This window comes from Asterias amurensis, chromosome 7 (genome assembly GCF_032118995.1).
Source record: "Asterias amurensis chromosome 7, ASM3211899v1".
NCBI lineage: Eukaryota > Metazoa > Echinodermata > Asteroidea > Forcipulatida > Asteriidae > Asterias > Asterias amurensis.
Genome location: NC_092654.1, coordinates 11,722,314 through 11,746,736, shown reverse-complemented (window position 1 = coordinate 11,746,736; position 24,423 = coordinate 11,722,314). Strand labels below are relative to the sequence as shown.

Here is a 24,423-nt window from a genome sequence, read left to right as displayed (position 1 = left end):
GCAGGAAGTTAATGGCCACTTGACGGGTGTCATTTCTTTCTGTTCCTTGGCCTATAAGTTACTTCAAATAAACGTTTAACGCAAAGTTAATGCGAAAACAGACCAGGTTATATTGTTTTGTAATTTTTGTTTTAATAATTTCAAATAAAAGAGAAACTCGACATATTTTTGCAGGTTTAAACGTTACGAATCAAAAGCTTTCCATGATGTGAAAAGTGCTAAAAGTTAAAATTAGTAGGAGTTAAGTGCTACGAATCCTCAGATTAAAAGAAATAACTTTGCGACATCTAAGTGACTTGTAAAGACATCACATGCAACGTGTAGGAACCGCTTTTGGCGAGGCTCATTAAAAACAAAACAAAATGTGACGTAATGGACGCATGCCCAATTATATTAAAGTATGCTAATGAGCGGACACTATTTGGTTGGCCTGACACAAATTCGGCCTTTTGTATATCAATATTTTGGCGACTAACATGATTCCTTCACTGTCAATAGAGATGTATCAAAGTAGTTTATAACACACCTCTTGCTTGTTCTGTATTCTGGTTGGCTGAAACACGGTCACGTGGGATGAACTAATAATAGGCTAGTGATCGCGCGCGCGTGTTTTGCGGGCCAGAAGAGGGGCCTATTTCCCTCGGCCTTCGGCCTCGGGAAATAGGTCGCTCTTCTGGTCATCACTCAAAGTCCCTCGTGGGAATAGACGTATACTAGTTACCTCGTTACCAGTCAATATGTGTATAATAATTTACACGTAAATAATACGGCGAACTGCTTGCAAAGTTTTTCCAAAAGCGCCCTCTCTTGAATCAACTTCATTTACCCCATGTATAATTTGTTCACTGTGGATCGAATAGCAAAATTCGCTCATGGGTAATTATTTGCAACAAAATAACAAGTCATGAAGGTCATCAAAGGTGGTCCTTTTATTTTGGGCTTTCAAAAAGTCCCAACACCACCACCACAGTACTTTTTAAAGAAAAATATTTATAAGAAACCACCCCCGTGTTTTCGAGTCATTATGTGTTCGATTTCAGTTGCTACTCACTAGCCTATGATCTTTTATAGATGGGTATGAAAACCAGTTATGTGTATGACTAATTTAAATAGAAAATTCGAAGAAAAAAAATGCTGTTGTTGGAGTGGCAGTCATTCTGGTATCCTTTCACTGGTAACAACAACTCAGCATTGCTCAAAGGAATGGTTCGATTCACCAATTGGAGACCTCGTTGTAACCAACTTCTCGTGTACTCACTGGTGAAAGGCAGCCTAACGAGCAAACTGATTGGCTGTCGGATGAATCACAGACTGCAATACTGCAGTGCACGTTGACCTGTGAAGTTCCAAAAAAAGATTTGTTGAAAAAAAAAATCATCAGTGCAAGATATTCAAATGAACGATATGAAGTTAAAGGAACACGTTGCCTTGGATCGGTCGAGTTGGTCTTTGAAAAGCGTTTTGTGACCGTTTGTTATAAAATGCATATGGTTACAAAGATGATGTAAAAGTAGAATACAATGATCTACACAAATATGCCTCGAAATTGCGTGTTTTTTTGTTTACCTCGTCCAATAACACGGTCGGCCATTTATGGGAGTCAAAATTTTGACTCCCATAAACGGCCGACCGTGATAGTTCGCGACGTAAAAAGAAAACCGTACAATTTTGAGTGATACTTGTGTGGATCAATATACTCTACTTTTAAAACATCTTTCTAACCATATACATTCGATAACAAACGGTTTCAAACGCTTTTTATAGACCAACTCGTCCGATTCAAGGCAACGTGTTCCTTTAACTCGAACATTGTTCCTTTAACGTACGTTCCAGAAGAGTAGTTTTATTACATTAACACATGAATAATGACACTTGTAAATAATGATTCGGGTCGAACAAAAAAAGACATAACTAAAGCGGGACTTGAACCAACGATCTCCGGATTAACGTACAGGCGCGCCGCCACAAACTGGTAATGGGGGTAAAGGGCGTGACTCAGTTGGTGGATGGAGCGCCGGTGTCAGATGCAGTGGGAGACTTTGGGACGCTAGGGGCAGCAGACTTACCAGGTAAATATCCATTGTTTACGTAGTTATGAGCATGCGCACATTACCGAGAACAATGGATTTTACCTGGTAAGTCTGCTGCCACCAAGCATCCTAAAAGTCTCCCATTGTGTGCGCCATGCAACACTGTCCGCTCCGGACACTTTTGCATGTGCAATCGTGTCCATGACTGTACTACATGTATGTGCGCGCGTAAGCGAGCGTGCATGCACTGAACCATACGTGTAGGATGAATATTCACGTGTTTTATGATTGCAGCGAATACCCAACGGCCGAACATTTCCTATGTCATTCATGACATGCACTTAGCTTGTAAAAAAACGGCGAACGTGTTCCGTCGACCAAGGGCGTTTAATTTACTGCAACGGTTTTGCACGGGGCGGACACAACTGCATAATATATGCAAATGTGTCCGGGCGGAAACGATTGCATTATGCAGCAGCATCCGGGTGGACACGATTGCATATGCAAAACCGTCCGGCGGACATTATTGCATATGCAATTATTGCATAGAGGACACAATTGCATGCGACACCGGTGTTACAGGAGAGTTTGACCCGCTCCACGCCCGCGATATTTTTCAGTAAAATGTATAACAAACTTAGAGTTCATAATAAGTTCATAAAAGTCCACCAAATGTTCATTAATAGACCGATTGCGCTCCGTGCGTCACGTGACCTATAGTGGGTATTGGATGTAAACAAACACGGCGTACTGTATATAAACGTGCGTTAAAAAAACATAATTACTGTGGCAATTTATGGCTCAAAAAAGGGCTAAAGTCTCGAAATCACTGTAGAATATTCCGGAGTTTGTAACATGAGAACATAACCCAGTCGGTTTCCCCTTGTTATGTAACCAATACATTTTGTTTTTTGTTACTGGAAATGCATATTATTATTTTTTTTAGAAACTCTTACCCGGTCGTGAATCCTAGCTCCCAAGAAAGCAAACGACCTCACAGAGAAGCGACTCTTCCAAGATTGACTAGTGGGCATCATTGTGACTTTGTCTTCAACTGCGCATCTGTGGTACACAGAAGAGTAACGAGGTATGTTGTATAGTAATAATCTCTACGGTTCCTTGTTTAAACCAAACCAACTCATTGGGATAGTCGTGGTGTTACCGCAAACGTTTCCATAAAATAATTTCTTTGTTGTGCCGGTCTCGATGATGAGAATTAAAACAATGCCAATTTAATCTGGATTGGCCTTATAGACCTACATCAAGGTGCGGCCATCTTGAATTTATCCCACTGATATCATTGTTACCAAACCGAGGCTGGAAGAACAAAATAGTCTGGTTCCTTTAATTGCAAAATGATTATAAGCATTCAAATTGTTATTCGATGAGAGGAGCATGACCTAGATGGAGGCAGAATAATAAAGGTCTATTGACTTGGGTTCGGAGAATAAGGTTTTTTTTGCGAAGCAAAATTAAAGGGTTTGTGTACCTTTTGTACGACACAAACTTATGTTTTTTTCCACAGATTTACATTATAGACATGGTTTGAGGATAATGATGGTAATACTATAGAAAGCTTCCCTTGAAATATTACTTCTAAGGTGCTGTAGCTTTTGCAAAATAAAACGATGTCACGAAGAAAATTTTTCGTTTCAGGAGACGAAAATTTATTTAGCATGTACAACGTATTAACACACGAGAGTCTCCTGAAAACATTGCACTCCGTATCCAAAGACGTTAGGACGCATTTATTGAACACATCCCAAGTTACGACTTGCCGGGTGGATTAATCCCATCGTTGCGTGAAAACGGCTGCAGGTATTATACTTTAAACATCTACACTCACAGTGAGTAGGGGTTCATGTCATGGCCAAAAACTTGATCTACAAAAGGTATCAAAATCCTGCACGTTACAGTTACAGTTTGTACATGTATGTCATTTTAGGCAACTTTTTGTGCTAAATCAGAGCTCTATAAAATAGGGCCATGGTTTTCTCGGATCTACTTCAAAACACTTTCAAGAAAAGAAAAAACAGTGTTGCTACACGCATGCCTGTCAATGCAAGCCCCTGGTCATTGCATTGGCGCACTTTAAATGCTCAAGGAGAAATTTATATCCTCATAGGCCTACCAAGGAAAAAATACATTGGTGCCCTTGCCCTTTGAAAAATGAAGCATACATGCCTGTATGGTTATAGATGTATCCCGTAGATTGTAGTGTATGAATAGTTTCTCTTAACTTACCCATTCTCTATGAAAGTATGACGAGGGCTGTCGTACGGATTCCCAGAGACCGTAGCCCAGCATGACTCCAGAAACACGTCACACCCGCCACCATCACGGCAATCCTGGGATTCACCCTGGAAGTACAGCTTCACATTCAACGGAACATCAACAGGCTGACCGGCCTCATTCCTAAACCTCCGGTCTCTATACATCCGTAGTGTGGTCGTTTCGGTGTGGTCGGGTGTCAGTTCTCCCTCGAGGGTATCGAATATGTTGATGCGGACATCCGGATCGAACTGTCGGGTGTTGATGAAGTTTGGAGGGACGTGGCATATCACCTGAACTTCTCTGTGTGGGTGGCGGGTTATTTCACTCCCTGGTGCGTACGGAACGTCAGGGATGTAGATGATGTTGCTGAAGGAGATATCAGAGCTGGTACGCTGAAGAATGCATCACAAGGAAAAAAAGTGCTCGTGTAAAACTCAAATACTTTTACTTGGGATAATGTTTCTGTATTTATAATACGTCTTTTCTTGCACAAAAACTAAAAAAAGGCTCCGTGTGAAAGAAACCATGAAGATCTCGGTGCCATTTGGATTGAGGATAGTTTTTTTTTAAAACAGACATCACTATTGAGCAGTTTAGGGCTATGGAAAGCCCGGCAACTTTATGTGGTTTGCTTCTGTGCGACTTTTTAGTTGGGGTCGATGCCTTCGGGTTCCTAAACTTTCAAACCAATGAAAAGTTTGTTCTAGTCAAAGAAAAAGACAGTTGCTCCACGTCAAAAAGAAATAATGATACATAGGCTAAAAACAACAGTAAGAGCAGCAAACAACAACAACAACAACAACAACAACATCAGCCGCAACAACAACAACAACAACAACAACAACAACAACAAAAACAACAACAACAACAACAACAACAACAGCAACAAAAACCCCCAAAACAACAACAGATCTTTAACATAAAACAGCAGCAGCAACAACAACAAGGAACGACAGCAACAGTAGCAGCAGCAACAACATAAACAAGAACAACAACACCAACTTTTAACATAGCAACTATCGACATCGCATCATACAGATTGCTTACATTGAAGCTGGTTCTACACCCGCCGTATCCTGTGGTTATAGCATAGTGGGTCTGGTTGTGATCCTGCCCGGTACACCTGGGGTCAGTCAGGTGCATCGTCTCTGGGTCGAACTCGCCATATTGGAACTTCGAGAGATAAGCAGTCATGTCAGTTTTGGTGCATTCAGCTTTTGTCGTTCTGTAAGCTTCGTCAACTAAAACAAAAGATACAACCAACAAACTCTCTGCATTAATGTTTGCATCTTTTGACATCCGACAGTAAGGGCCTCTCATAAGAGGACTAATACTGTACGACTGGACGGACGACAGCAGTGTAGGTTTGGTGTGGCCTGTAGTAGTATTTTCTCCTCGCCTTCAACCTCTAGGTCCACGGTTCGAATTCTGGTGGCCATTAGCACTGTGTGGATTGGATTTTCTGTTCCTACCATTGCGTGAATATTTCCCTATAGGTTTTTTTCTCCTACATCTTAAGCTGAAACTGGGGTGGTTCTATGGCCTTTTTGGATATATAAAGTTATAAAGTTTACCCCTCTTCTAAGAACCCTTGGCTTCGCAGCGAGTTAATAATTCAAATGAATTAAACAAATAAATAAACAAATTATTTTCTTGCATGTGAGTAAATTTTTCTCAAGAAAGAGAAAGAAACGTCACTGCTCTTAATTAATTGGTCGTTTAAACAATATCATGATCTGAACCTGTTCAATATCAACAAATTATTGGTGTCCTCACATCTTTTTGTGGTGAAGTCCCACCCAGCCTCCGTAGACAGTGTATTACAGTTGTCGGCACTCTCCACCGCTCCTCTGTCAAGATGAATGGTGTACCCGGTTGCAGGCTCCAGGAAGATGAAGAAGCCAGTCAGGAAAGTCATGGTGTTCCCTTTGATGTGGACATCTGGTCCTGATGTGTCCGCCTCAAAGACGACGGCACCACTCTCCTGGTTTGTGACTCGGAAGAAGGCAGTGGTAGTTGTCTTTTTGACCTGTGGAACCAAAAAGCAAGTTTTTGTTTTGTTTTAGCATGAAAATCTCCCGGAGATGCCGCTCCCTCTTTGGTCATGTATAGACGGCTCCCAGAGGAAACCTGCCCTTGAAGCCCTCAAGCTAAGCGTCGACGCACGGGGAGGATCCTAGATTTTGACTCGAGTCCCAATCCCGTACCATCGCCAGAAAACTTGTTTTGTGATGTTCTGCATTCAGCCTGGACCACAATAGCTACATTTTGACGACGGGTATGCTTATACCTCTCGCACGAAAACGGGACTTGAACCAAGTCTAGGCCGGGATCCCGCCCCAGCCCAGCCTGGAAGAGACCAAGAGGCCGACCTCTTAACACCTGTGTGTGTCAGCTGAGAGAAGACTTTGAGTCTCGGGCACATCTGTACAGTCTGCATCGTATCGCATTGTTTGGTTGGATTAACGTCCCCATGATGGATGCAGAGCATGATAATGATGATTTATTTTATTTCAGCAACCTCCGATAGCACAAACGCCAATGACAGGATGGTTAAAAACATTAAACTACGTAAAATAGCTCAATAAAATGTATTTAACAGAAAAAAAACAGACAGAGATTAAGAATGGCATAAATATGATGATGATGTTGATTAAGTATTTCTAAAAGAATATTTTTCAGTTAGTAGGACTATCAGTTATCTATAGGTTTTCTTGGTCAATTTCGGAAAATGAGCTGCCAATTTAACCATTAAGCTATTCTATTTCGCGCGAAATCGAATGCTACTGAAAAGGGTCATTCGATTTCGTTTTATGATTAGTCAAATGTAATGTTGCGTCATTCGATTTAACAAAAACAAAAAAAAAATCAATTTAGCAATTCATCAAAGCAGCCTTTCAAATTCGCAGACGCTTCTTGAGGCGTCTAGACGCGTCTGTGTCTTTAATAAAACTGTTGATACGCTAAATTGAACAGAGTGCTAAAGGAATTTGTCTCGACTCTAAACGAAATTGAATGGCCGAATTCTGAATTTGAAACGCAGTAACTAACTGGAGAGGCAAAACACCTTTAATTTGAACGCATGAAAATGAAATTGACTGCTAATTTGCCGAATTTGACCGAGAAAACCTACATTAAATAAAAAACAAAACATATTTTACATATATTCATTTAATGATTGTACTGTCAAAATATTTGTAAATTGTTAGCTTTCAATTTTTGTGTTGTGTGTTCAGGATTTGTTGTTACTTTTGACGACGGCGTAAGAAAAAAGGTAGACAAACCTTCTGGTTAAATCGAATCTTCCAGTCCGGGATGAAATCAGTTGCCACTATAGAGTCTCGTTCTGGTTTGGATAACCCTGGAAGCGCTCGCAGTTGCTCCCGTTGGCTTTCTGTTCAGAGTAACGCAATACACGTAATATAGGACTAACGGCAATACAAACATTTTTTTTTATTCGTTAAAGACACCGGACACTATTGGTAATTGTCAAAGACCAGTCGTCTCACCTGGTGTATTTAAACATGCAGAAAATAACAAACCTGTTAAATTCAGCTCAGCTGGTCGTCCAAGTTGCGAGATAATAATGCAAGAAAAAAAAAACCTTGTCACACGAATTTGTGTGCTTTCATCTGCTTGATTTCGAGACCTCAAAAATCTAGTTCTGAGGTCTCGAAATTCGTGGAAAATTACTTCTTTCTCGAGAACTACGTCACTTCAGTGGGAGCTATTTCTCACAATGTTTTATACTATCATCCTCTCCCCATTACTCGTCGCCAAGTAAGGTTTTATTAATAATTATTTTGAGTCATTACCAATAGTGTCCACTGCCTTTCAAGGCAATTGACACTTTTGGAACTTGTCAAAGACCAGTATTCTCACCAGATATGTAAGTTCTTTGCAATCTCAGGTGTTTGTATGAAAATAGTACAGTACAGACATTACTGCCATTGTGTTATTCAAAACCTTCAGTAGATAGTAAATTTGAACAACAAATCTTCAGAAATTATTATAATGTGACAATTTTAAAGGCACACTGGATACGTTTGGTATATTATTGACAATGGCCAATATTCACACTTTGTGTATCCCAACATTTGCATCAAATAACAAATCTGTGAAAATTTTGACTCAATTGTTCGTCAAAGTTGCAAGAGAATAAAGAAAAAAACCAACCACCATTGTTGCACACATTTTGTGTGATTTCAGATGCCTATCAAAAGTAGTTTAAACTTTTGTTTTCTTGCAAAATGCAATGCCCTATCTGAGTCAAAGTCCTTGATAGCACAGAGTTATGTTCTAGGGTGTGTTGAGGAGGGGCTGGAAATTAATTTTTACTAGATAATTTGTGCACCAAAATTGAACAGCCATAAAGATCTTCTTCTCTGTAAAAGTTGGGCAATTTTTTGCTCTTTGTAGCAGGCTTCAATGGCCCACTTTCATGGCTCTGCTTACCGTAAGCACAGAATCTGCGCTTATGGAAGCAGGGAATTCTGTGCTTACGGCAAGCGTATTTCACTGGTTAGCGGCGAACGATGGCTTCTTGCGCGTGCGTACTCCACGTTAGGTTCTGAGATTTCCAACACCCTCTCTCTACCTATCAACTGTCTTGGCTTACTGGGAAGCCAGTAAGTAATGGAACCTTTCTGCATTTGTGGAACTCATTTGGGTTACTTTCGCACTAAAAACTCATTAATGCACTGTATGGGTTATGAAGCTTACCATCGGTAATGACATGCAAGCTGAAACAGGACTGCTCACTCCAAAAGCTGCGGACGAATAGACAATTTAAAATTATACATAATGACTGTCATAATGACAATTCTGTCTAATTCTTTTATGCGATCGGGAGCGTCGCCATCTTATCAGGATAAATTAAAATTTGATTAATACAAAAAAAATGAAGGAAAAAAATATCAAATAAAAATAAATAATGGAGGGATACATTTTAGCATGAAATAAAAATAAATATGTAGTATTCGGTTTCTCAAAATGCCGGTACCGCATCAGGTTCAACAGCATGCATGTAATTCCTTTATAAAACTGAGTTAAAATGCTGGTTGAATTTTCGTCTAATGAAAGTTAAACCTCTAACTCTGGTTTTGTAGCAGGCATTGAACTGACGTTGGTCATAGTTTGCAAATTGTCAAGGCAGGGTGTCAAAGCTGTGCCAAAACACGGCCTAAGATTGTGACCAGATTTAAAAACGGACATGGTAATGTATATTGTTGGGATTTGTTTGCTATAAATTACACCCCCAAATATGTAGATATAATTTTGACGAGCCCTTTTTATATATATTTTGATTGCAATGCAGATTATGTTTGCAGGGACGTTCGCCTACGAGTGGAAATTCCACTCTCTTGTCCGAGTGTTGTCAGTTTCGCTCTTTTGAGACTGAAAGTCAATCTGTGTCACTCTTGTTCAGTGAAACTTGAACGAACTTCACTCTAATACGAGTTGAAAGTATCCGTTTTCACTCTAAAAAGAGTTGGCTCTTTGCAAGAGTGGTATGGTGTACAAAACGAGTGGTTTTCACTCTTTTTATTAAGAGGTGGTTGCTACCGTTCGCTAGACATCTGCGCAACGTTTGCGCAAGTGGAACGCCTCCCTGATCCAAACCTGACCCAACCTGACCCAACGTGATCCATCCTGATCCGAACTGACCCCGCATGATCCCTTTAAGACTTACTCGTTTTCTTCTACAGCCAGGACGCAGAAGGAGTGTTTGCCCTTGTGATCCATTGACGGTGTGAAAGAAAGTGTCCCCTTGTACTTCGCATCATTCCCTTGCACACGATCAGGTCCTTCCATTTGGGATGCCAGACCAAGCACAATGATGTCAGTGATTCTATGACAATGAGAAAAGGGGATTGTTGGGTTCTTTTATTTAAAAAACATCTTCATTGATAACTTTGCTTTAAATCCGCACAAAATAGACAAAAACCTTGACCCTACCTGTTCTGGAATTGATAAGATAATTATAGTTTTTTTCTTTCCCCGAGTTTATATTTTGGAAAGTGAAATTTATTTTGGGACGAGTACAAATTATTTAAGGTTAAACATATCACAGGTTAGATAATATCGTAAACTTGTCTGCTGAGCAAAACAACAAGCAAGATACCAGCTACATAATGTTCTTGTGACACTTGGCTGTTAATGTTATTCTGGTAAACATAATTTTGCTGTGCTTAGCTAATTTTTGTACTTATAAAGCTCTATGAAATTGGACCAAGGATAAATGTGTATACCTGTATTGGCTTGATGTTGCGATGGCGTAAATTGACATTCGAAACTCTTGGCCCACGAAGACCGTCAAGCAGACATCGTCGGGCACTTCAAGCTGAGGCAGTCGACATGAACCGGGACTTTCGAAGACCCGGACGAGGAACTGCACGGGGACCTTACTGAGAGGAGTGTCCAGGTCGCTGGAGCTGAAATCCTCCAGCATGACCGGGACGGCGTAGACACCGGCAGGGAGACTGGATGGGAAGTCTAGAGTGCACTCCTCCTGTGAAGAAGAAACAATCATTCAAGCACCGGTTATGGCAGAAACTGCAGTAAGAGATCATCATGTAAAAGAGTGAACATTTCACTTTCTAGACTTGTCCAAATGGTGTCAGTTTCGCTTTCTGGGGAGTAAAAGTAAATAGGTGTACTCTTTTTGTGTGAAATTGGAACAAACTTCACTCTAAATCGAGTTGAAAATACCCGTCTTTCTTTCTAAAAAGAGTTGTCCGCCATATGGCTCTTTGCAAGAGTGGTATGGCAGACAAACGTGTGTTTTCACCCACTCTGTTTTATTGAGAGAGTAGGAACAATAAAACAAGTTAAATGGAGACGATCTTGATACACTACCCGAAGACATGAAAATGGATGGACAACAACAATAATGTATTCGCAACCAAGGACAGTGCAAAGGAAAAGAGGTAGACAGAGAAGAAGAAGATGGAGAGATGACATCGGGGTACGACATGGACAAGAACTGCCTAAAATAGAAATGACAAGCTAAATGGAGATCGGCTGAACACACTGTCGGCAGAATTTGACAACAGATGGACATAGATAGAATAATTGACTGACAACCAAGGATATGAGGGAAAAGGAAAATAGGTAGACAGAGAAGAAGATGGAGAGATGAAATCAGAGGTAGCTGTTTCTTACATTAGGTAGGTTCAGTTGCACGTTGCGTGAGCAAAAACGTGAACGTGAGCGTCAGAAAATTGTGTTGTTTCTAGGTGACGTCACCACTTTGGGCTTAATGCATGCTCACGTACGGTGTCTGCACGTTATTACCTGACGTAAAAAGTGGTAACTTCACGTATGTTTAAAACGTGAGAATTTCTCACGTTCACGTTCACGTTCAAGTTTTTGCTCGCGTAACGTGCTGTTGAACCTCCATAATGTTTTATACCATCCACAGCTCTCCATTAACAGCTACCAAGTAAGTTTACCAATTATTTGTGTAATTATATATAGTGTCCAGTGCCTTTCATAATTATAATTTATTCTCCTATTGCAACTTACCCCGTTGAGTTGAGCAACTTTCCTTTTTTTTCTCGAATCGTAGAAGATCTTACCGCAGATGTCACTGTCGTCATGGTTACACTCATCTCTGTTTTCGGACGTCCAGCGGCATTTGACGTCATCGCCGTTCGCATCAAAGTCTAGGTGAGCCAGATTTACAATGTTTGTGTATTCATGTGAACAATATAAGTAACATATAGAAACAAGACTATCTGGTAAAAGTTGTCAAAATATCCTCCCTTGGGCTCATTTCGTCATTTAAGTTGCGAGAAAGTAATGGCAAACAAAACACCCTGGTTGTATAATATTGCGTGCTTTAAGATGCATGAGAAATGCATCATGCCTGAAGTCTTTTTCCGATTCTAATCTTCGTAAAAAGAAATACCTCTACCTCTAAACAAAACATTACCAGCTTTGCAGTGCTATTTACCAAGTTAGTTTTTCTGGTAATTTATTTTTGGTGTAGTTACCGTACAGTGCTCTTTACCAAGTAAAATGTTCTGTCGTTTTTTCTTTCTTCTTTGGAGTAGTTACACCGTGTGCTTAACTAAATTCACTACTCACGTGGGATGGGTAGCGTGTACTCGCAACCTTCCATGATGTGGTACATTGGGAACGAGGATGACAGGGGCGGGGTGTTGATGATACCGTCCCCGTGGTCGGTATTGATTGTGGCGGCTAAGTTCCACCCCTTGCCATTCTCAACAGATTGACCATTGTTCTGGATGTCGCCCAGCCAGCAGCAAGATTCGTAACTATATGCAGAATTAACACACGGGTTTGATTTTATTCCTACTTTACTGTGTTTTCCGCATTTTTTGTGTCCTTGGAAAAACCAGATGAATTATTGTGACTTTAGTCTGAAAAGTCTATTAAACCATGAACATGTAGGTTAGCCCTTGTATTTGATAAAATGTTCAGACTATTTTCAAGTGCCAAAAATCGTGCCCGAGTACAATCATTTTGATAACTTTATTTACAAGCTATTTTGAAATTCTGTTCCCCCCTTTTTTATACTCTTCAATTTAGCACTAAATCCCCATATTTCTTGGTCATGAGCTGTTCCAAATCAGAATACCCCACTCAGTAATCTTGCCAAGAGTTGGCAACTATACTATTTTCAGAGCCACAATATACTCCTAAGAGATTAACACAAAAACGAAAACTTACTTGATGGTTGCTGTGGTCCGGCCGGGTGGCATGACGTATTGCAAAGTTTGTATCCCAGTACCCCAGTTGTTCCTCTGGTCCATATTGGTGCACACGTACGATGCGTATACCTTAATCTCATCTTCTTCGCCCTTGTTGACGTAGAAGCTATCCTCTGTGGTCAGAGTCTGACATAATAACATTATTACTACAATTATTAAAATCATGTATAGCTTTCTTGTGTAAAGGCAAAACATACCTTTGATAGAATCGTTTGATTGTTTTCATCCTATACAAATGTACATGTGGTTATTCAATTCAAGTTTCCAAATCAAGAATACATTTATTTCCATACTCTCATTATAGTATAACAACAGTAACATGTATTACGGAGTAAAACAAAACATTTCTTTAAGTAAGAGTAAACATGAATAAATAAATAGAGTACGGGGCCGTTTTGGTAAGCATGAGCTTGTAAAAAAACAGCCAGACAGACAAGAAAACAAGACAACCAGACAGACAGACAAAAAGACAAAAGGACAGGTGAACATAATACACGACACAACGAATTCGTAATTAAACATTAAAGTGCCAAGCGTTGATAATATTTGTGTTGTAAAAAAATGCCAACTATTTACAACCTTTCGTCAATCCTCTCATTGATTGTGTGAACCGGAGAAAAACAAAAAAATTACTTCCACGCAGGAAAAATAATTGATAAATTGGAAATATGAGAACAGGTTTCAACTGAAAGGTTTCTGAGATTGAAATGTTTTTTTTGAATACCTCTCTTTGAAACCACATCTTTTTCTGAAGGGAATCGTTTCTCCAAATGTGAATTTTTACTAGCATTTGCAGTGCTTCTTACGAAGTGAGTTGTGGTGGTTATTAAGGTTTGGTGCAAACCAAAGGTAAACCCTCCCTTTTAATTGAAAATTAATCGAAACAGTGCAATCCAGTATGGCCTTGAAAGGACAGCGATCTCATGTCAACTAATTTCAACAGTAGTGAAACAGTTTATTGTCTTAAATCACTCTAAATACTTAGTATTGAATAATGTGGTCGGTTGGTGCATAGTGGTAATTTCTTCGACTTCCACCTGTAGGACCCCGGTTCGAGTCACACCGGGGCGGTATGTCGATTGCGTTTCTAGTCTCTAACCTGACTGCGTGGATTTCCCCGGAATTATTTTCATCCCACATCTGAAACTGAAACTTCTTCCTGGTCTTCTTTCCATGCGGTTCTTGGCTAGTATAGGCCTACAGTGGGTTATTCGCTGTTCTGAGAGTCCTTTAGCTCACAACCAGAATAAATGAAACGGAACAAAATTGAATACTAACCGAGCCGTCATTGATATTGGCCTGGGTGCATGGTTCGTGTAAATACGCCTGGTAGCTCAACCTGAAGTGCAGACGAAAGTTGATTTGGATCTGAAAATAACAACAAACACATTATTGCGTTGTCACTTAGGACGAAGACTATGCATGCACAGTTTAAGATTTTAAGATTGTACAAGTATGCAAATTATTTTCAAAGTCTGTTTCCTGCCTGATCTTCTTGTAGATATCAATGCAGATGCAGCGGGTTTCAAGCTCCTTCCTAACCCACCCCAACCCTCCTATATAACGGACACTGAACGCATTTGGTAATTGTCAAAGACCAGTATTCTCACTTGGTGTATCCGTAGATATGCATACAATTTATTTTGTTTATATGTTTCCCAACATATGCATAATTTTTTGTTTTACTCAATTGAAGTTGCAAGAGAATATTGAAAGAAAAAACAGCATTGTTGTGTGTTTTTAGGTTGCCCATAATAAAAGACTTCAGGCCTGGTCTTTTAATATTTGAGTAGGAAACTACATTTTTCTCAAATTCAGAGGGAGCTGTTCCTCACAATGTTGTATCATTATTAACAGCTCTCCATTGTTCTTTACCAAGTATTGTTATGCTAACAATTATTTTGAGTAATTACCAATAGTGTCCAGTGACAACACAAAACAAAACAAAACAAAAAAGAGGATGGTTTGATAAGTGATTCTTTCCAATTTTGTTTTTATTCCCCGTCTCATTTCCAGGGTCTTCAATGTGCTTTTTTGCGCCCTTGAGTTTTCGAGGAGGCACTTACGAATTGTGGGTGTGTTTGGTTAGCCTGCCAGAAGATGCTACCTCCTTCGAAGTAGCCAATGGTTGACGTCGATGAGTGGATGGTCAGTAGTAAGCACGCCAGGCTTAGTAAGCGGCTGAAGTAGAGACTACACATTGTGACGGCAATGGGATGTATTTAGTTGCTGAACCTGTGGAACACAATGATCTCAAGAAATGAACAGGTATTTATAGGTAATATACAAAAGACATCAAGGTACGGTCCCGGAAAGGTGTGAGCTTACGAGAACGCCCATGTGGGGTCTTTTACACAATGGAACAATAGACCCCACACAGGAATACTTTTTACTCGTTGGACCTCACAAGGGAAGTTTTTTGAAAAGGAATAATGGAAAAACAACGCAGGACCCCACAAACTCGATCCACAAGTGTGTGTGTATGGGTGAATTCATATTCACTACCTTGTGGGGAGACGGAGAACAGGTCCCCATTAGGGAAATACTAAAGGCTGTGGTGCTCCACAAATTGTGGTTACAGAGTTTAATGGGATGTTTTTAACTAAAGGGACACAGGGAAGAACAGAAGATGTCTCAATACTAAGGATACAAAAAAACAGAATGTTATATACATGTAGGCATACTCTCTTAATGTAAAAGAGTGAAAAACACTACTCTGTACGTTTCGAGCTGTCCCTCATATGGCTCTTTAAAAAGAGTGGTGATTATTTCATTCTTTTAGAGGGGTTTCACTCCAGGACAGAGTGAACAAATAGTTAAAAAGATGCAAACTTCAATCTAAAAGAGTAGAAGACCACTCGAAAAAAGAGTTGTCCTTCATATGGCTCTTGAAAGAGTGTTTTTTCCACTATTTTGTGCTAACCCAGATAGCATCACAACATAGAACCAACGTTGGGCCAACGGAACACTTTAATTGGACCAACATTGGCTGTCAACATTGGCCTACGTACTTTTGCCCATCGGTCTTATGTTGGGCAAATGTAAAAGTTGGCCCAACGTTGGCCCAACGTAGACATTGGCTCAACATTGGGCCAATGTCTTGCCCATGTATGTTAAAACATTGAACCAATATCAGGCCAACGTAATCAAACACTGAGCCAACATCATTCTGCCAACAGAACAGTTTCATTGGGCCAACGTTGGCTGTCGACGTTGGCCCAACATACTTTTGCTCATAGGAGTTACGTTGGCCCAACGCAACATTGGCCAACGTATAGAACCAATGAAATGTTTATGTTTGGCCAATGTTGATTACCAATATTGGCCCAATTTACTTTTGCTCATCGGCATAACGTTGGGCCAATGTTAAAGTTGGCCCAACATTGGCCCCACTAATAATCTTTATGTTGGCTAAACATTGAGCCAACGTATCATTATTCAAAAATATTGACTTTGAGTTTATATTTCTGTTCAAGAACTGAATTATCTTTATGATTAATTCAAGTAGGCCTAGTTAGAATCTGTGAACAGCTACTTATCAGTTATATTATTTACTTGTAATTTACGATACCAATAACTAAATACTTTCTAAACTGACTACAATCTATAATACATGCCTATGCATCCTTCTGCACTGTATGTTTTGTATTTATAGTCCAGGATCCATAGACTTTCCATTCATGGTTTGTTGTTAATTCAAACTGTGTGCTTCTTAATTAACATGGTTGAATTACAAATGTTTGTTTGTACTTTTGATGTTCATATTTTCTTACAAAAGAATTATACACAAAAATACACGAATTTGCCTTGGATAACTTAAACTCACCCAAATTGTTGTGATATTATCAAAGTAAATATTCACACAATTCTAAGCCCCCGCCCACAAATTTGCATTTATGTCAATGTTGGCCCAACGTTGGCTCAACGTTGGCTCAACTGTATTTTCGGGATTAATGACATTTGATTGTCAATTCCTTCAACTTCAACATTAGCGATGATTCTGACCATCAAACTTGTCCTATAACTAACAAGCAAAGACATTTAATCTGTTTTATGACCAGGCAGACACACTTAACCACATTTGGTCGTATCCCCTGACTCATTTGTCGTAGTATGATTCTTGTTATAAATGGTTGACGACGAAACATCAGACCGCTGACCTAATTCAAACACATAACTACGCAACATTTCAACACAACTCCAACGTTTTCCATTTGAAAGCTTTGTCCGTTTGCAAAAAAAAAACAAAAAAAAAACAAGCAAACCAACCCCAACAGCATGCAGTGTATCAACGTTCTGTTTCCAATGGTGTCCCAAAATGATTGACAATTGATATGAAACCTGATCAATTATTTGAACATTTCGGCCAGGCCGTTGTTTTGTAATTTTGTATCATATTTTCTATTGTAAAGCTTTTTAGCTGTTCCGACCTACTGTCGGAACAGGTATTGTTTTCGTCGAGATTGTTATTATTATTTTTTGTTATTATTCTTTGTTTCCGCCTAAAACCTCAAAAGATTTGTGCACGTTTTTTTCTCTAAAGGCAGTGGACACTATTGGTAATTAATCAAAATAATTATTAGCATAAAACCTTTTTTGGTAACGAGTAATGGGGAGAGGTCGATAGTATAAAACATTGTGAGAAACGGCTCCCTCTAAGTAATGTAGTTACAAGAAACAATTTTCCACAAATTTGATTTCGAGACCTCAGATTGAAAATTTGAGGTCTCGAAATCGAGCATCTGAAAGCGCACAACTTCGTGTGACAAGGGTGTTTTTTTTTCATTATCTCGCAACTTGGACGACCGATTGAGCTCAAGTTTTCACAGGTTTGTTATTTTATGCATGTTGAGAAACGCCAAGTGAGAAGACTGGTCTTTGACAATTACCAAAAATGTCCAGTGTCTTTAAGCCCAATATTATCCTAAAGTATAAAGATAAAAGAGTTAAATCATATATAAAATTGAAGCTTGAAAAATAAGCTTTACTCTAAACATAATTTTGTTTTAAATTCTTAATTAATTAACCATGTGATCTTCATTTGCATATTTAATTAGTAAATCTTAGCAGCGCCATATCTCTAGAAGTATACTTCCGGGTCAACCGGAAGTTGGCCCATTTTTTGTTTCAGTTATACTACACAATCAAATTTCATTTTTTGTTTCAGTTATAGATCGGCTCCTTTTAAATTTTTACTTTGAAAAACCGTAACCCCATGTTGACCTCTACTTCCGGGTCAACCTGAATTGGGACCAGATCTCAAGACCTATACAACCTATTTCAAACTTGTTCCAGTTTCTGCGACCCCATGTTGACCTCTACTTCCGGGTCAACCGGAAGTGGGACCATATCTCAAGAACTATACAACCGATTTTCAAACCTTTTTTTCAGTTATAGCCTAACACACAATACAGTATCGGGCCAATGGTGGCATGTACCGGCGTCGAGTATCGATACGGTGCCGTTAATTATGATGATGATATTGAGCCAGAATTGGGCCAGTGCTGGCCTTCTTCCGGTCAAGCGTCATGTCCTTGCTAGTAAAGTGCATGCACTGGGCCAATGTAGGTTTTATAGAGGCAAACTATTTTAGTTAGCTTAGGACGGAGGTTTGCCTGTACTTGGCCAATACTGGTTTGTTGCAGCACACCATTTCGGCAAAATGATGTTTTTAATGGGCCAATGCTGGTTTTGTAGCGGTGCACCATTTTGGGAAACAGTAGAAAACCTGCACTGGTCCAATACTGGTTTTGCGGCACACCATTTGGGAAAACAGGCAGAAAACCTCTCATTGAGTCAATACTGGTTTTGTAGCTGCACACCATTTTTATAAAAATGGTATCATATAGAAAACTTTTTCTGGGCCAATCATGTCAATACTGGTTTTGGCAAAACGGTAAAGAAAATATGTTCTTATTACTAAACCGACTTGATATTTAAAAAGGAATTAGGTCATTCAAGCTATTGAACCTGGGGTGGATTTCACAAAGAGTTAAGACTAGTCTTATCTCGAAATAGGAAGAGTTAATCGTCCTAACTTAGGACTAGCCATACGTTTCTTATATCTCCTAGGACTAGTCCTAAGTTAGGACTAGTCCTAACTCTCTGTGAAATCGACCCCTGATGGTACCAGCATTTAGAGAAACCGAATACTATTAAAAAAAAAAACTGTGCTAAAATGTATTTATTATTTTATTGGTTTTTACATATAATAATAATAAACACAGCATTTGTAAGGCGCACTAACTCTGTAAAAACATTCAAAGGCGCCGGTCCAGGTCATTAAAAGAAAATAGCATTCATTTTTAAATTAATTTATTCATTGCTGCTGTTTTTTCACTTTTTGTATTTTTTGTTTATCATGGACAACTACACTTTATTGTAATGGACCTTTTAATTGCAAAGTAATTTAATTTAAATTTAATATATTTGATATACTTTTTGCATTTTTAAAATGCTGGTTGAATTTTCGTCTGATAATGAAAGTTTTACTTTCTGACATCTGTTTACTGTTTTTTTTTAGCGCCAAGCCATTTTGGCAAAATGGTATAGAAAACTTGTTCTGGGCCAACACTGGTTTCCAAGTGGCACTCCATTTTGGCAAATAATGATATAAAAAAGCTGTTCTGTGCCAATAGGCCTACTGATTTTGTAACGGCGCACCATTGGGCCGGCATTGAACCGACCTTGGTCATAATATGCAATTTTATTTATTTATTTATTTATTTATTTATTTCTTGTTTATCCTGGGAAATCCATTCAGTGAGAAAAACTCACTGATCTCCCATGGATCCCAGCTAATAACAATCTACAGAATTTTCAAGGCAGGGTGACAAAGCTGTGCCACAAGATGGCTTAAGATTGTGAAAACAATTAAAAACTGACAAAGTAATGTAATTTGTTGGATTTTTTTTTGCTATAAAATACCCCCAAAATTGTAGATAATAATAAATCTTGATTGCAATAATGTAATAATTTGGAATAACTGATAGTCAATATCACAACCATGGGTACAAATTCAACGGAAGTTTAATTATATATTATATCACTCGGTGCTTATTAAACAGCATATTAGGCAGTCTTCTCACTTGGTGTATCTCAACATATGCATAAAATAACAAACCTGTGAACATTTGAGCTCAATCGGTCATCGAAGTTGCGAGATAATAATGAAAGAAAAAACATCCTTGTCACACGGAGTTGTGTGCTTTCAGATGCTTGATTTCGAGACCTCAAGTTCTAAATCTGAGGTCTCGAAATCAAATTCGTGGAAAATTACTTCTTTCTCGAAAACTATGGCACTTCAGAGGGAGCCGTTTCTCACAATGTTTGTTACCACCAATATCTCCCCATTACTCGTCACCGAGAAAGGCTTTATGCTAATAACTATTTTGAGTAATTACCAATAGTGTCCACTGCCTTTAATTAATTAACGTATTAATTACACACTGAACAATCTGGCCAGTAACGGGCCAATTATGGGCCAATAGTGGCAAACTGTGTTGGCCCAATACAGAAGTGCCCGCATGAACTCATCATGAACGTTATTGGGCCTGTAAGTCTACTGGGTGAGTTATGGCAACTGTTTCTGTGCAAAAAAGTATTTTGGCCAACCTTCTGCCAGCTGTGGCATTATCTGGCCAGTAGCTGGCCAATTCTGGGCCAAATAGTGCCATGCTATAATGGCCCAAAACAGAAGTGCCAGCATCGGCGCAAGCGTTATTGGGCCTGTGCAAGGAGTATTGGGCCAGCCTTCTGCCAGCAGTGGGCCATATCTGGCCAGATAACGGGCTGATTCTGGGTCAAGAGTGACATGACTGTAATGGTCCAATAAAGAATTGTGCCAGCATTTATGGCAACTGCTGGGCTGATTAATTGCCAATGTTTCAAACGAAATGCCAGTATCGAGCCAATACAGATGTTTGCTGGGAGACTCCTTTGGCATTGGAGATTAGCCTTGGGTAATCTTGACCCCATGTTGACCGGAAGTGGGGCCATAACTCAAGAACTACACAACCGATTTTCAATTTTTTTTCTTCAGTTTTGGGCAAAGACCAAAACTGTTATTTCTTGAAATCAGACCAACTATAATCTTTGAAGCACGCAATCGAAGCAAAAGACCACGGAACAGCTTTGTGCTTGTGCACAAACACCTAATGTCTAGTTAATTAATTATTGCATGGAGGAAGGTGATTATTGTAGTATTTTTAAAGATTTTGAAATATGTTTTCAGCGGTATGCTGCGATGACATTTTAAAATAAATAAACCATAATTTAATGTAAAAAATTATAGCAAAAAAATGCTATAACTTGTCATAATTCCGACCTCAACATTGTTGGTCAATTGCTTTCGTTGCCAAGGCAAATGTAATGGACTAAAAACCATCGTTGGTCCAATGAATAAGCTTTAATGCTACCAATATTCTCTCAACACTGATCGCAAACGTTAAACAATGGTGATGTTGCCAACCCAGAGCCGACATAGGTCCTACGTCCTCACCAACACAAGCCGTTATTGCTTTCCCACAAAATAACTTATGTTGGCTCGACCATGAGAGCCGGCGTTGAACCAATGTGGTAATGCCGACCTAGAGCCAACATTGGTCCTACGTCGGAAACCAACCCAATGCCGATATTGACGTCCCACTTAAAACCAACGTTGGCTCAACATTGAGTGCCAACGTAAAACCAATGTGGTAATGCCGACCTAGAGCCAACATTGGTACTACGTCAGAAACCAACACAATGCCGATATTGATATCCCACTAATAACCAACGTTGGCTCAACATTGAGTGCCAACTTAAAACGAATGTGGTAATGCCGACCTGGAGCCAACATTGGTCCTACCTTGGAAACCAACACAATGCCGATATTGACGTCCCACTTATAACCAACGTTGGCTCAACATTGAGTGCCAACTTAAAACCAATGTGGTAATGCCGACTTAGAGCCAATATTGGTTCTACGTCGGATACCAACACAATGCCGAATATTGTTTAATTACTAAAAACCAACATTGGCTCAACATTGATCGCCAGTGTAAAACCAACGTAATTCTGCCGACCTACAGCCAACGTTGGCCCAATGTCAGAACCAAACATAGTGCCAATGCCGATCGTGGCGACGTAGTGCCAACATGGGGCTAACGCCAAAAGCTGACACAATACCAACGCCAACGGTGCCGACCAAACACCAACGTTGGCCCAATGTATGAATGTTATCTGGGAAGTGAAACAATGATGTACACGTTTTCCAGGACAAACATCTTAGTAATGGTTCTCGATTGGAGGCCATTGCAATTTTTAGCAATAGTAAAAGGCATTAGACACTATTAGTTACTCAAAATAATTATTGTCATAAAACCTTACTTTGTAATGAGTAATGAAGAGCTGTTGATACAGGTTTTCTCGGCCAATTTCGGAAAAGGAGCAGCCAATTTAACCATCAAGCTATTCTATTTCGCGCGAAATCGAATGCTACTGAAAAGAGTCATTCGATTTCGTTTTATGATTAGTCAAATGTAATGTTGCGTCATTCGATTTAACAAAATAAACATTCAATTTAACAATTCATCAAAGCAGCATTCAAATTCGCAGTCGCTTCTTGAGACGTGTGTGTCTCGAAAAAGAATGACGATCGCTAACTTGAACAGAGTGCCAAATGAATTTGACTCGACTCAAAACGAAATTGAATGGCCGAATTCTGAATTTGAAACGCAGTTACAACTGGAGAGGCAAATCATCTTTAATTTGAACGCATGAAAATGAAATTGGCTGCTCATTTGCCGAATTTGACCGAGAAAACCTATAGTAAAAAACATTGTGAGAAACGGCTCCCTCTGAAGTAACGTAGTTTTCGAGAAAGAAGTCATTTCAAGACCTCAGAATTAGATTTTGAGGTCTCGAAATCAAGCATCGGGAGGCACACAACTTCACGTGACAAGGATTTTGTTTCTTTCATTATTATCTTGCAACTCCGACGACCAATTGAATTCAAATTTTCACAGGTTTGTTATTTTATGCACATGTTAAGATACACCAAGTGAGAAGACTGGTTTTTGACAATTACCAACGGTGCCCAGTGTCTTTAACGAGAACAACACTGCATAAACTAAGGTACCGTTTTAAATTGACAACATGGATGTTTTTAAGTACAGATATTGAAGAGAAAATCAAATTTATCATCCTTGGGTTGGTTCATAAAAACCAATGATATTTCTGTGTACATTAATTCGTGTTATTTTAACACCATATGGTGTAAATTTTGATTCTTTTTTTGTTTCTTGTATATTTTATGTGTGAATAAACCAATGCGTCAATTTTAATACCCGGTTTTTGAAATGAAAGACAATTGCTGTGGTCTATAACTTCAACATAAACTATAATGTTAAATTGTTGCTGGCGGCCTTAAGGAATTGTATGCGTTTTGTAATTGAACCGACTGTTTCTTTCAATCCTATAAGATACCATATGATGAACATTTCATTTCAAAAGGTGCGTAGCGTTTTAAAAATGTTGTTGCCAAAAATCTGGAGCAGCTATATCCAAGCAGGAAGAATAATCAGCAATTGAAATACTTATGTAACGAAATTCAAAAGTTTAGGATAGAAAGTGATATCTGTTTCATGAACCTCACAGCCGCAGTGCACCTAACAGCCGTTTGGAGTGAACAGTTGCTCAAAATGTATTCATACTATATCGAAAGCTGCTGTACTTCTTACAAACTAAGTTTATATTGCCATTTATTTTCAGAGTCACAATCGAACGTATACCAAACCTACGAACTCATCTGTCTTACCTGGCTGAGCTTAGCCGTACGATCGTCCCGTTGTCCGGCACTTCCGATATCACCTTCAACCCAAGCAAGCACGGTCTCTGGAGCGCTTCGTACCACGTATTTATACACATTTCGAAGATACTTTTTCCCCAATGTAATAAAAAAAATTAATTAACTTCATTATAAAACAGTTCTGCATCATCAGTGGCAGTAGTATAAATCATCTTAGCAGATTATCTGGCTCAATAAGAAGGTAATTGTCATTGTGGAATTCTTTGCACCAAAGCACAGGTGTGTAAAAACAGCACCATCTGCTTGTCGTGCGAAATGATGCAGACGATTAATCTTTTTGAAAAGCTGTTAGTTAATATTGGCGCCGAAACTAAGGTCCGATTAAAGGAACATTTACAGAATTGGGTTGCTAGCAAAAAGGTTGCTGGCAGTGTAAGCACTTAATGCTATCCACATACATAAACTGACAAACCTGTTAAAAGTTCGAGATCGATCGGCTATCTGGGTCATGAGAGAAAAGTGGAAAACCTATTACAAATTTTGCATTGCATCGATGCCATAACAAACAAAATGAATAAATTGTTCACTGAGC

General features: G+C 39.2%; 1 protein-coding gene across 1 annotated transcript; it reads right to left on the bottom strand.

Annotated features, from left to right (window-relative positions):
• Nucleotides 1-107: 107 nt before the first annotated feature.
• Nucleotides 108-24,032, bottom strand: LOC139939503 (uncharacterized). Its single transcript, XM_071935468.1, has 15 exons — nt 23,841-24,032; nt 15,109-15,277; nt 14,321-14,410; nt 13,002-13,168; nt 12,396-12,586; nt 11,832-11,971; nt 10,556-10,815; nt 9,997-10,155; nt 9,027-9,073; nt 7,589-7,698; nt 6,081-6,333; nt 5,352-5,545; nt 4,275-4,696; nt 2,987-3,092; nt 108-1,336 (listed from the first exon to the last, which is right to left on the bottom strand). The coding sequence occupies exons 2-15, from the start codon at nt 15,241-15,243 to the stop codon at nt 1,214-1,216; spliced, it is 2,397 nt and encodes a 798-aa protein (XP_071791569.1). The 5' UTR covers nt 15,244-15,277; nt 23,841-24,032; the 3' UTR covers nt 108-1,213.
• Nucleotides 24,033-24,423: the final 391 nt, after the last annotated feature.